The sequence below is a fragment of the Astatotilapia calliptera genome, chromosome 23 (genome assembly GCF_900246225.1).
Source record: "Astatotilapia calliptera chromosome 23, fAstCal1.2, whole genome shotgun sequence".
Lineage (NCBI taxonomy): Eukaryota > Metazoa > Chordata > Actinopteri > Cichliformes > Cichlidae > Astatotilapia > Astatotilapia calliptera.
In genome coordinates this window covers 23,410,188-23,424,501 of record NC_039323.1, presented here as the reverse complement: position 1 = coordinate 23,424,501, position 14,314 = coordinate 23,410,188, and the positions used below count along the sequence as shown (strand labels likewise).

General features: G+C 39.7%; 1 protein-coding gene across 7 annotated transcripts in view; it reads left to right on the top strand.

Moving 5' to 3' along the window:
- Nucleotides 1-9,298, top strand: part of inpp4ab (inositol polyphosphate-4-phosphatase type I Ab) — a 78,243-nt gene extending 68,945 nt beyond the window's left edge. For all 7 annotated transcript variants that reach the window (XM_026159895.1, XM_026159894.1, XM_026159897.1 and 4 more), the window contains one exon: nucleotides 8,800-9,298. In XM_026159895.1, the coding sequence (XP_026015680.1) occupies nucleotides 8,800-8,932 (133 nt within the window). In that variant the 3' untranslated portion in view covers nucleotides 8,933-9,298. The remainder of the gene's footprint in view (nucleotides 1-8,799) is intronic.
- Nucleotides 9,299-14,314: the final 5,016 nt, after the last annotated feature.

The following is a 14,314-nucleotide window of genomic DNA, read 5'->3' as shown; positions in this document are numbered from 1 at the left end:
CACACCCACAAAAATAAAAATAAAATCATAAAAGCTGAAATATTGTCGCTAGTAGACGGAACAATCTAACAGTCTTATATTGAGTGTAGAGTGTGCCAAAATAAGTAACATCAATGTGAAAGCTGTTATTTTTTACGTTCAAACCAGTGTTAAAAAATAGATGTGGAAAAAAACATTTAGTTAACTGGAATAAAATGAACAACTAGACTTTTGAAAAAGAAAACTACTTGAAATGATGCAACCACATAGCTGCCTTAAAATAAATAACAATACACTGGAAATGTCTTTGCAGTTAATTTGGTCTTAATTTAAGTCTAAATATGATAAATGTCTGCTGTAAAAGTTAGCAAAATAAAAATAACTACAACTAATGTAAACTAAAAAAAACTTTGAGTTTCTCTTTAATTAATTCCTTATTAAAATTAAAGCTGCCCTGCTTAGTAAATTCAATGTCGAAATGCTCATTTAGTAGTGATGGCGATACTGAAATATCGATTCCTCCGATACCAGTCATTTATGTTCTAGAATCGATTCTCGTATTAAAATATCGATATTTTAGTAATTTAGGGTAAATTTGTAGTTTATCATTAACAGGAACACAGTGGAAATAAACTATATCATTCGGATTGTCTACATTGGAAGGAACTACTTCCTCTTCTGCCTTTCATAGGTAGGTATGTAGGTATGTTCAGGCCTATACTTTAGTGGCACAATTTACTGTCTTTGAGTCCAGTGTTTTGTATTTGCATTGCACAGCTTTACTGTTTTACTTTTCTCCTGCTGCTCTTTAGTGTCAGCTGTTTCCCCCATGAGCTGGTGGAGACCAAAAATGGAGCAAAAACTTTGATTTATCAGGTAGTCACAGTATTAGCTCCTCTTCTTTTTCTTCCTCCTAGCGTTATTCCCACTCTGCGGGGTCTGCTTTTCTGCAAAGCCGCCTCCATTTGGCACGGCCAAGGGCGTCGTTCAGGTTGGCGCTGATATTCTTCACGTTGCCTTTAATTTGGTCCATCCATCGCCTTTTTGGTCTGCCCCTTGGTCGCCGTCGCAGTGCTGTTCTTGCCACAGAGTTTTAATCACTTCTGACCACATGCCCATACCATCGCAATTGCACTCCTTGCATCTTCTCTGTGATTGGTGCAATACCCAGCCGCTTCCGGATGTCGATGTTCGTGACGTGGTCCTATTGTGTCAGGCCCAGGCACCATCGCAGCATCCGCATTTCCATTGTGTTAAGGGCCTGTTCGTGCTTTGCGGTGGCTGGCCAACACTCTGATCCATAAAGGGCCACAGGGCGCACTACACTCTTGTAGATCTTTGACTTGAGGTGGTCGGGCATTCATCGGTCGCACAGGACACCAGTGACTTGACGCCACTTCATCCAGGCCTCATTAATCCTGGCTCGTACGTCTGGCAGGATGTCGCCGTCATCGCCATCACAGTATTATCTCCTAATGCTAGTAATATTTATTAAAAGAATCACATATTTAACTAAAAGCAACCTTTTGAATTGTACCCCTTTGATCAGTTAAAATTCAAGTCAGACTACACAGCAATAATATGACCCATAATTAACCAGAATACTTTTAATTATCTTTTACTGTCTTTACTGCCAAAACAAAAAAAGTCCTGTAGCCTGGATTTGCTCATTATCATTAAAGTGACCCTCTCAAGTTTAAAGTTTAGGCATGAGTGGCTGTTTTGTCATTCTTTTATCTCTTCATGGACTCAGGTTTTTCCAGTCTGGCTGAGTGTTATTTATGGGTTCAGTTCATTTATAAGACATCGTCACATCCTGGTGTTCACCTGCCCAGAGGCTGAGACTGGCCAGCGATGGCACTCTTCAAACACTTTAATTGGTCCCAGTGTGCCAAAATAGATGCAGTAAGTCAGCGATTCGACCCACATCTGCTCTGCAGCTTTCAGGACAATGCAGTCGAGATCAGCTCTGTCTCACCGACTGACAGAACTGATCTCTGCGTACTTCAGGATGCAGCTTGTAACTGGAATGTATGATTGTAGGATATTCAGGGGAAATGTGTTTGCATTGCTGCAGCTTGTGAACCCTTTAGAGCATTTATCTGTACCAGCCGATATGTTTACATGAGCTTTATAGAGACAGTAGAGTGTTTGATGAGTAATGTGAGGTGTTAAGATGCAAAGAGTTTAGGCTATTAAAGATGGGATGTCTGCATTCATTTTGGCTTATGCATCCTAGAAACAAGGGACCAATACACAATGCAGTGTGTGTCCCTCTTGTTTCAGGCATTCTTGTGTCAAGTAAAGATCCCAGTGTGATGATTTCTGTTAGCTGATTAACTGTTGTTTCTAGTCTTACCTTGCCAACAGTCCAGAACCCAAAGATAATTTGCTTACTAACATATTTTAAAAATAGCAAATTTACCATTAAAAACGCAAATATTTGGCATTCATGTTTAATAAATGGCTAAAATAATAAAAATACATGCCAACTAATTAAGCCACTGGATCATCAGTTAATCATCTTCTTGATTTTATCTAACTTTATGCACTTTTAATAGAGCTTCCTATAAGAATGTTGTTTTGATGTTTGATATGCCCACTGTTAATTATATCATTGTATTATTATGAAGAGCCTTATTTCCCAGTTACTAACTCCATGGCTTCCATGATATTTTGGTTATATTGAGAATGAAGTAAACGGGACCTACTTTGCTTTTTTTTTCTTATTTAGTGCACGGCAGCACGGTGGCACGGTGGTTAGCACTGTTGCCGCACAGCAAGAAGGTCCTGAGTTCAATTCCAACATCAGGCCGGGGTCTTTCTGTGTGGAGTTTGCATGTTCTCCCCGTGTTTGCGTGGGTTCCCTCCGGGTACTCCGGCTTCCTCCCACCGTCCAAAGACATGCAGCTTGTGGGGATAGGTTAATTGGATAATCCAAATTGCCACTAGGTGTGAATGTGCAAGTGAATGTGAGTGTGAATGGTTGTCTGTCCCTGTGTGTTGGCCCTGCGACAGACTGGCGACCTGTCCAGGGTGTACCCCGCCTTTCGCCCTATGACAGCTGGGATAGGCTCCAGCGCCCCCCGCGACCCTGAAAAGGATAAGCGGAAGCGGATGGATGGATGGATGGATGGATGGATAGTTTTAAATATATATAGCCCCTTTTCCATTAGTGCCTACTCGTGTCGTCTCGCTACTATTTACTGGGTTTTCCATTAGGTGATAGTACCTGGTACCAGGTACTGGGTTTTTTTTGGGGGGGTTTTTTAGCACCTACTCGCTCAGGGTTCCAAGCGATCCAGGGCGATCTAAAAATGTGACATCAACAGACTGCATGCCACCTATTGGCTCGTCAGTGACGTCACTCCATGAGTCATTAGAGCGTCTCCCTCAGGAAAATCAAAACTGCCACTTTTAAAACCCGGCAACAAGGAAAATGGGTTCAAAAAGCAACGCTGTGGTCCCAGAGTCTGGAAAAAAGCCACAGACCAAGCAGGAGGTATATCGTTGCCTCGACGTCCACCTTTGTGGTTCTTATCCTGTGAAGAGTGCTATATAAATAAAGTAAAGTAGGTGGTACTCGATTGTAATGGGGGGAAAACGATTTGAGGCAAGTCGTGCTGTTTTGAGCTGAGACGAACCGAATAGGTACTAATGGAAAAAGGGCTTTTGTGACAGGAAATTCATATTAAATGGAATTCTTATTAAAAAACTTTCACACAGGAGAAAAACTTCGGTGAAAATAGTCTAGTAGGCACTAACAGTACAGCTCGCAAAGCATTCAGTGCTACCCCTCAGCAGGCTTCCCGATACTGGCCTATTCAAAGAAAGTAGACTTTCAGGTGAGGGTGCTCTTAGGTCTCAATCACGCAGGCTTAGAGAACAGTTGCCAATGCCTGGTAACCACAGTTCACTAGGGAAAAATTAGGGTTCCCTAACTAACTGCGAGTGCTTGTCGGCAGTCGCAAGTGGAAATTGATTGTTAACCCTGTTCATGCAGTCATACTGATGGCTAGTTACCCCCTAATTGGAAGGGGAAAGGGTGTATTCTCTAACCAGTTGGTGATTGATTGCTGGGGGTTGCTTGTTGTTGCTAGGTTGTAAAGTATATGGTGCCCTACCGAAAACCTCCTTGTCATTGCTTTGGTTCTGAGCAGATTGTAACTTTTCATGTTTCATTCAAACCAGAAACTCAGAAAATTTGCCTTCAAAGTAAAAGTTGTTGGTTTCAGTTTTAAAACTACAGTTGCACTAGGGATAAGGTTACAGACTGTAGCACAACCAAAATTATGACAACTGTTGGCATTGAACTTGCAGTGGCTAGTTGAAGACTGGGAAGCTACATCCAGATGAACAGAGTCAGCTGTCTGGACTTTTCTTACCTGGATAACTGAGCGCGGAACGAGGACAGACCAAAGCAATCGCAGAGAGGATTTTGTTGCAGCTGACTTCATGCAATGATAGCCAGCAACCTCATCAAATATGTCAAGAAATAGATGATTTTCCTTTGAAACCTGTCAGGGGTTGCTGACCAGTCTCTAGGCCTGTGTGACTGTAGCCTTAAAGAGAAAGTTAGGGACAGAAGATAAACTGAGGGACCTCTGTGAAATATTAAGTATATCTGAACTGTGAGCCATCCATAGCTACTCTAATACAGTGCGCCAATAAAATCATAGAGCTGGAAACAAGCATAGTAGGTCCTCTTTAACAATGTATGTGGAAACTGTGTTAGAAACCAGAAGCACTTAGATTGTTTTACATATTGGAAATCTGTAATGTAAAAATCAATATCTTTGCTTGTAAAGCTAACCATCAGCATCGGTCGCCTCCCTAGAGTTCAGAGGCTCTGCCTCATTAAGATCGACCCAGTATGGAAATGGATCAGACTAAAATAGCTTCCTTTGGGGAGCTTACCCATGCTGATGACCTCTAAGCAGTCACATACTACAGTAAAATGATCCTTCCTGTATTGAGAAATGTTTTGTGTCACAGGAAATGCAGTATACGTGTAGTAATTTCAGTAAAATATCAGTCTTGTGCTTTATATTAAAAGAATAATATTAAATTTGGGGATTTACTTCCTGGAAGGTTAGTGAGACGATTGGTACCATTTTTAATAAAGCGGCTAGTTAGCTTAATTTAGCTAATCTTATAAAACTAAAAGTTGTTTTTATTCTTTAAATATTTAACAATCTTACATTGTTAATGTAATTACAGTTAGGATACTGTGTAAAATGTGAATATAGACAGAATACAATGATTTGTAAATCTCACATTGATATTTTATTCACAGTACAACAGAGAAAACATACAAAGTTTAAACTGAGAAATAAAAATATTAGCTTAAATTGAATTTGATGGTAGCAACATGACACAGGGCAGTGTTTACTGCTGTGCAGCATCCCCTCTGCTTTAGCAGTCTATAAATATCTGTAAACTGAGGAAACTAACTTTTAGACTTTTGGGAGAGTCCATTTACTTCTGAGAAACTCTGCCCGTCTATAATGGTACATTTTCTCAGTTTAAACATATTTTTCCTATGTAAAGAAAATGGGAGTTTATGAGATTTGTAAGTCATCATATGTTTTTATTTACATTTTATGTTGTGTCCTAACTTTTTTGCTCATAAAGGAAAGGGCCTTTAGTCTTTAAAGCTGCTGGTTGGTGGATTTTGTTTCTTTTGAACTCAGCCAGGCTAGCATTTTATTCCTTTTTACCCATTTTGTCTATTAGCTGTAAGCTAGCTTAATGTTTTAAAGTAAGACTAAAAATAAAGCTGGGTAAAAGGCTTTGTGAAAAGCTACAAAAGGTATTTTGAAAATCCACCAGCACCCTTAAAGCTCTTTTTTTTAAAAATCTTTAATTAATATAAAATATGTTTTGTTTTGTTTTTTATCAACAATATAGCTAACTAAAGCTAACTATCTGCTGGCGGAAGCTTAGCATGCTAATGTGAGTGTGGGGTCAACTTTTTTTTTCTTTTTTTTTTTAGCTCAAATCCAGCAACAATGCAACTACAAATTGTCTCAATTTAAGTGATTATACGCCGCTTTTGAGGTTTTTAGCATTAGTTTTAAGGTTATTGCTTTCTTATCATCTGTTGAACTACCTCTGTGAGCTTAGCATTTATTCAAAAATAAAATAATATCAAAACTTATCATCGCTGAGCAGTAGGAATGTAAGTATTATTGGGAAATGGTAAAAAGTTGTGGAAGTTTGATCAAGACTAAATGCCAGTGAGGGATAGTGGTTTCAGATACTTTGAACATTGAGTCCCACTATACCTGCAGGTGTAACTACCCTAAAGTGCTTCCTACAAAATTAATCTAATGTTATATTATCCACCTGAAGAGAAAACATCAGTTTGCCTTTTCCTTTGCTTTATTTATTTATTTATTTTTAGGAAATCAGATATATCAGAAAATATATTTGTACTGCTGTAGATAAACTATATTTAAATGCCTGTATTGCCAAAATGCTTTATTTATCATATTGTTGTCTGCTATATGTATACATATATATATAGTCTGCGGTTATTCCAAAGTAGAGTGTGTATATATTGATTATTATAATGCTTGTGCCATAACTGTCACGCTGTCATTACTCTTGGTCACAGCTGAACATGACTGTTGTTGAGTTCCCTGTAATATGCATATTTATATGTATTTTGTTGTGTTGTGACTGTTAGCTGTGGATTTGATTGCTTCTCTGTTTGCAGGTGTTTTCAAACCTCGTTTTGACGGACTTGCACTGGTTTTGTGGCTCTCTTGTTGTTTAAGTTAGCAAACAGCAGGAAATCATGGTACCAGATTTTCTGTTCTTGTTCACGTCCAAAGGCTTTTTATCTCGCTGAGTATCGCGAACCCCAGAAAACCTCCCCTTTTCCTGCTCAAATAAATGCTTCCTGCATCCACCTGCAGAATGTAAACCGTGTGATATTTTATAGTCTTTAAAGTTTTGCACTCTCATCTTATTCTAACCTGCTTTAACGTGTCAGGTTCTACCTGGCTATCCTTGAACATGCTTCAGCTGTGCTCTGAATAAAGAGACAAATGTGATTATCCAGCTGGTAGCAGACAATTTGGAGGTCGTTTATCTATTTATTCATGTGTTTGTCAGTCCATGTGTCATAATGTGCATTTGTTGTGTCTATGAATGGATTTTGTTTTTTTTTAATTCAGCAGCAGTCATGCTGTTTATCAGGTTAAGAAACATGTTTTGGGCTGCTGCCTTAGTGGTGACTGGCTTGTGACCCCCCCTGAGGATGAGTGTCTCTCCTCCTGGTCTCAAACCAGAGATCTTTAAGGCGTGGGGGAACTCCAGGCCTGAAGGGCCGGTGTCCTGCAGGTTTTAGATGTGTCCTTCATCCAAAACAGCTGATTCAAATGGCTAAATGACCTCCTCAACATGTCTTGAAGTTCTCCAGAGGGCTGGTAACAAACTAATCATTTGATTCAGATGGGTTGACCTAGGGTGATATCTAAAACCTGCAGGACACCGGCCCTTGAGGCCTGGAGTTCCACCGTGCCTGCTTTAAAATATGACTGCTTCACCTGAGCCTTTCTAGAGTAAATTTGAAAGAGTGTAAACTTACTGACCTCTGCTGGTCATAAGCAGGAATTGCTATTGTGAAATAATCCATAGGCTTTTTTTATTTATTTATTTATTTATATAATAAAAAATACATTTTTTTTTTTAACCCTTGAACCCTAATGTGCTTTTTTTTGTCACTAACATTGGGCCTATTTTACTTGATATACTGTTAAAACATACTTAACATCAACAGTACTCTCCTTTCTCTACGTAACCTCTATGCAACGTCTCAAAACAAAATAAAGGAATCATGGCGGGACCCTCCAGGCTCTAATGCACCGCAATGAAAATCACGTAGCTAATATCACGTTGGTGAAAATTACCTGACGTTAGTGTTCTCGGGTTGAGACAGATGCTTTTTTTTTTTTTTGTTTTGTTTTTTTTGTTGAACGTTTTTAAATTAAAGTTTCAGTCTTATTTTCTGTCATTTGTACTAACATTACATTTAGTGATCTGACTGCCTGTCTGCATGGTAGATTAGATTGATATAAAGATTAGATATAAAACCTGTAAAACATGTTTTCATCCATTGTCTCCATCCTGCATTCTTTCTACTCCTGTGCCTATAAAAATCAGTCATTCTACAGACATCTGTGACAAAATTGACCCTGCTTCTCATTCAATCTCCTGCTTCATAATCACAAAACTATCAGAAATGTGTTCACTGGTCTCTAGTTTTGAGTCTTACTGAATATAATGTGATTTAAATTTATTTTTTTTAATTTTGGTTCCATTTGAAGTGAAATCGACCACACAGTGAGCACTTCTCAGTCACATTCACACCTTATGTGGACAGCTCTGGTTTAAAAAAAAAAAAATAAGGCTGAGGAGTCACAGCATCACAACAACTAAAGTTACCTTTAATTTTCATGGTAACCAGGAGAAATAATAGAATAGATTTTTATAATATTTTAACTTTGTTTAATATTTAAATCCATTTCCTTTTGAAAATAGTGTTAGTTTTACAAGTTCACAAAATTGAGTTTATCCCAGAATTTCAATCCATCAACAAGAGTTTCCCTTTGACTTCATATGAAGAGACGTGTGTCCTCTAACAGAACTCTTAGTCCTTTGCACTCATGGTTGAATGATCATTTTCATCTTTTCTTCTCATCATGTGCACAAGTCATCATTTCTGCTTTTTTTTTTTTTCCTTTTGCTCTCATTCTGCCTGTGAACGCCCTCTCTCCCCTCTGTCTCCTCCTCCTCCTCCTGTCTCCTCAGCGAGGGCTGTAGGCGAGAAAACACTGTGAAGAACGTCGGATGCCGAAAGTACGCGTTTAACTCGCTGCAGCTCAAGGCCTTCCCCAGACACTACCGACCGCCCGACGGCACCTTTGGCAAAGTGGAGACCTGACTGGAGGAGATCAGAGGACTGCTATGCGATCAAACTGAGTACAGTGAAGATACTGTGATGAGAGACTGTATAATTTCACCATCATGTGGCCTGGTTCCTGCTGTAGAGGTTTTAGATTAGATTATCGTGGAGGTAGACTGAGTGACTGAATGTCACACTAACAAACAGTAGCTCCGTCCTGAAAAATAAAGACGAAAAACCACCTTAGTGGAATGACTGTTTTTAGGTACTGTACACATTGCTTAGAAATGTTTTTATTTTTTATTATAGAAAAGCACTGCCTCACTTCCACTTCCAGTACTGATGTAATCGATATGAAGGATGCATAATTTCTGTTCTACAATAAAGATGAAGAATATCAGAAAATCTGCAACTGTGTTTGACTTCTTTCCAAATGAATACAAATGCAAACAAATACAAATACAAACAGACTTAGTTTTAATAAACCTATATTTGCACTTGTTAATTTCCCAATACACCGAAGATTGGGGGGGGACAAAGTAACACCCCCTTGATTAATAATGTGACTAACCACATTTTGGAAAGCTTTCAGTTCAGTTTCATGAGCCATACTCAGATTACTGCCAGACCTGCTGAATCAATAAATCTGTTAAATGGAACCAGTCTGACAAAGTGAAACAGGCTAAAAGATCGCAAACAACAACACATCAGGCCATGATGCAAAGAAACGGCTGAGAAACAAAGCCAGTGACATCTGTCAGTTTAGGAAAGGTCACAAAGCCATTTCTGACTCCAGTGAACCACAGTGAGAGGCATACACACATAAAGAAAACTTGGGACAGTGCTGAAGCTTCCCAGGAGTGACCAGCCCACCAAAATTACTCCAAGGATGCATCGACGACTCATCCAGGAGGTCACAAAAGAACTCAGAACAACAGCTAAAGAACTGCAGGCCTCACTAGTCTCAGCTAAGGTCAGAGTTCATGTTTCAACAGTGAGACAGAGACTGGGCAAAAATGGCCTCCATGCAAGAGTTCAAGGAGAAAACCACTGCTGACCAAAAAGATCGCAAAAGCTTGTCTCAGTCTCACATTTACTAAAAACATCTTGATGATCCCCAAGAAAATATTCTGTGGACTGACGAGACAAAAACTGAACTTTCTGGAAGGTTTAAGTCCCGTTACATCTGACATCAAACTAACAGCATTTCATAAAAAGAACATCACAGCAACAGTCAAACATGGTGGTGGTAGTGTGATGGGGCTGCTTTGCTGCTTCAGGACGACTTGCTGTAACTGATGGAACCTTGAATTCTGCTCTGAAGGAGGATGTCTGACCATCAGTTTATGCTCTGAAGCTCAAGAGCACTTGGGTTATACACAGTGTTGGGTAAGTTACTTTAAATTAGTAACTTAGTTACATTACTAGCTACTTAAAAGTAACTCAGTTACTTCAAGTTACTCGTTACTTTCAAAGTAACTAGTTACTAGGGAAAGTAACTTTGGTTTTACTCAGAATTATCTTGTTAATGTGTTGCTTCCATAACTGGATACCCAGCAAGATTGCAGTCTTCTAGCTTGCTTACTTGCCACAAGTGCACTGTGCATATTTACACAAGAGAAATCCCACGCCTAGACCGTTGTTGACCACTGCCATGATTCTAGCCTACGTCACAGCGTCATGTGCGCTTTTTACATCCAACACAAAAACTGCAGTCGTGGTGCTTTCGATTGTACTCAGAACTCAGAAATTCTGCCTTCTGAATAGGAAGATGTAGGTAACACCAGGCTGCAGATGAGCTGCATACAGGGCTGGACTGGGACAAAAAATCGGCCCGGGCATTTTGACTAGAGACCGGCCCACCATTATAGGAATAATCATAAAGCTTTTGAATGAAAACAAACATTGTTGTGACAGTGATGTACACTGTTCTGATGGTATATATGCTTCAATCTATCAATCGTTTGTTGTAAGACTCAGATAATTATTTTTTAAAGCTAGATATTTTAAATGAGAATAAGAAAGAAAAGTATTTCTTCGTGCCCCCCTTTCCCTGTTAATGCCCTACCTGGCCCCCCCTGGCAACACTTTGCTAGACCCACCCCTGCACAGTTACCAGCTGTCAGCTACGTAAAAAAGGATCCTGGTGTTATTTGTCTCTCAGAAACAGTTCATAACTTCCCTTCAACTCATTCATGTCACCTAAAAGGTAAACCTGTTTCTCCATCACAGCTCTGATGATCCAGTAAGGACATCTCCTGGTTTCATCTTCATGTTTCCCTCTCACCCATAGCTGGACTGGCCAGCGGCCCACCGGGCAAATGCCCGGTGGGCCGCTGGTGATTTTTTGTTTTTATGGGCCGATGGATTTTTTTTTTTTTTTTTTTTTTGGAAGGGTATAATGAAAGGTGTTGGATTGGCCAGTTGGTCATGATCGACTCTGGGCTGGACCAATTACAGCCGAGGAGGCCAGATGCACCCGCCCCCTAGTTTAGCAATCACGTGATTTTCGCGCATTGCATGCCGGGAACTAGTGGCAAAATAATCCAAGTACCGCATCAAATGCAAGCATTTGCAGCACCACAAAACATTCATTCTCCGGTTCCAATACCTTCTTGTTTTTTCTTTGCCGCACAAAAAAGGAATGTACAAAACAAAAGGAGAACAATGCCGGTCCGTACAAAGACAGACTCGACGAAAAGACAAAGAAAAGATACGAGGAAAAAACTCAAAGGTGTGAAAGGGTCAGACCCTTACGAGCACACAGAGTGGACAAAAGACGTTAGCGTGCTGCCCAACTTTCACCACGCTCAGATTTATAATCATACGGTTCTTGGAGTGAGTGCATACACTCATGAAGTTCAGTAACTTCAGGTCACTGCAACAAGCCCAGGTACAGTTTACCGACGGATGGGTACAGGACCTTGAAACGCACCGTGTAGAACGAAAGACCATCGTACGTATCATAAGTTTACCAGTCTCACAAATCGTCGTCATAAATACACATTCGTTAACCGTTTATTAATATAACCTTTGAGCTCAACGGTAATTAATTAGTGGAAATAATTTCTGGTAGCATCACAGAAATGTAGCAGTGACGATAATATTGTATGCTGTAATCGCACTGGACAATTAGTGATACAAAAAACCTGTTTTATCCTGTGAATAAAAGTATATGTTTTTGTCAATGTACCATAATAACAGAGGCGAAACGCAATATTGTGTCAGCACTAGAGCTGGGCGATATGAGATTTTTTCATATCACGATATGTTTTTTTCATTTCAGGCGATAACGATATCTATCACGATATAAGCCAAATAACTATTTGTAAGATTTAAATGTGCCGTTGCTCACAAGTAAAATGTGAAATAATCAGCAGCTTGTTTTTATTTAAATATTTATTTCCCATAATAAGTTCAACAGGGTAGATGTACTTAAGGAACATGAGACTTTTTCAGATAAATAAAGGCAAATATTGCAAACTACACACAAGGCAGCCACTAAAGCGTTTAAGTTTCAAAATAGAACAAACGAAACAGACTAAATTGTCAATTCCACTTAGAAACAAAATATTAATTCTAAAAATAAATCTTAGTTTGAGATTAGAAGAACAGACAAAACTGACTAACTTTTGTCAATATCAAATAAACTGAGAACTAAAAGGAAATTCTCAATCTCTCCTTGTTGTATAGCTGAGCTTTTCAAACAGTTTTAACAGTTACTTTAGTCTGACAAAAGCCGAATGACGAATTAGCGCTTCCAGTCAGAGACTGAGGCTACGTCCACACGTACACGGGTATTTTTGAAAACGGAGATTTTCCGTTTTCGTTTTAAAAAATAATCCCGTTCACACATAAAGGCAGAAATGAAGGAAAACGCTGCTATGAACATGCCAAAGCAGCAGGTGGCGCTAGATTCCTAACCGTGCAGAAATATTGGCCAATCAGAAGTCTAGAAGCCTCGGTGGGAAAAAGTAAACAAAGCTGGGGCATAGAAGCAGAACCGAGTCGTATGTGTGGAGGGACAGTAACTGTGTGTATATGTAAGCATTTAAACACTGCAGAGAGTAGAATTAACAGTAACAGTATTGTAGAAATTCATTTCACCGAAACAATAACGTGGCGCACAGTGTGACGCATGCACCAGTTTATTGTATTTCCAGACTTGCTTTCGGCACAATTTACAGTGCACGCTACTCTGTTTTTTGTCAGACTTGAAATAGCCGAAATACCTTCACACTACGGAGCTTCTATGGCTCTTCCGTTTGACAATCTCTCCGGCATTGGAACCATCATCTGTTTTCTCTTCGGTCATGCTCGGTTGATTTTTCTAGTCGGCACACTCATTTCCTCCATTACGCGCTGGCTCCATTACCCGCTGGCTGCTTCCCAAACAAACACACGTGCGGCTTGGCACTTGTGCTGTACGTAACAAGTCACGCTACGTGACGCTGCCTGCGGCTGTGATTGGTTCGGCTCTGCGCTACTTAATTTGGATTGGCTGACCTTTTTTTTTTTTTTTTTTTTTTTTTTTTTGAGGACAAGAGCGGCGAGGTCTATCGCGATAGCGTAATTTCTCTATCGAGTAAAAGTTATATCGCGATACATATCGTTATCGTTCTATCGCCCAGCTCTAGTCAGCACAATTCACTATTTATGCACAATAAACACAATAAATAAAGGAGCATAGCGCGACAATTTATGTTCAGCGCCAGACTTGCTTGTAACCTATATCACCAATTATGTTAAGAAAAATGACGCATTAACTACTACAAAACTCTGACCTTTGTGGAAATGCTTGGAGCAGACTAACATGTGAGCTGGAGTGTTCTGAGACGTTATATTTGGTATATCCAGACCATCCATCGGCTCTTACTTCGGAAACATGGCTTAAAAAATTTCTCTTCAACGACGTAATCCGATAAAAAAAACAAAAAAAAAAACGATCTCTTTACCCGTCGGCTTCCTGTAGCTGTCATGCGACCGCCTATTGCAGTTAATAATACAACAGCTTCTTGACATTTTTTGGGTTTCTTTTTATCGCTGTGTAACTGAGTTCAATTGAAAGCCTGCGTGCGCTAGTACCTCTTGCCACAAGTTCCCAGAATCCTTTGCGGTTTTTACCCCTGAATGACGTCACATTTTCAATCTTTATCCTGGTGGGCCGGTCTCTAGTTAAAATGCCCGGGCCGATTTTTTGACCCAGTCCAGCCTTGCTCTCACCAGATAACCAAACTGACATCATGACCAGCAGCTTTACAGCTGTGGCTCCAGCAAACATCAGCTGATACTAGAAATTAATATTAAATAAATTCTAACAACAGCTGATCAAGCTTAAACGTGCTGCTGTTGTTTAGCGCTACATCCACTGGTTTCTTCTTTCTGGCGCAAAGTGAGCGATAAACAAACGAGAGAGAAAAG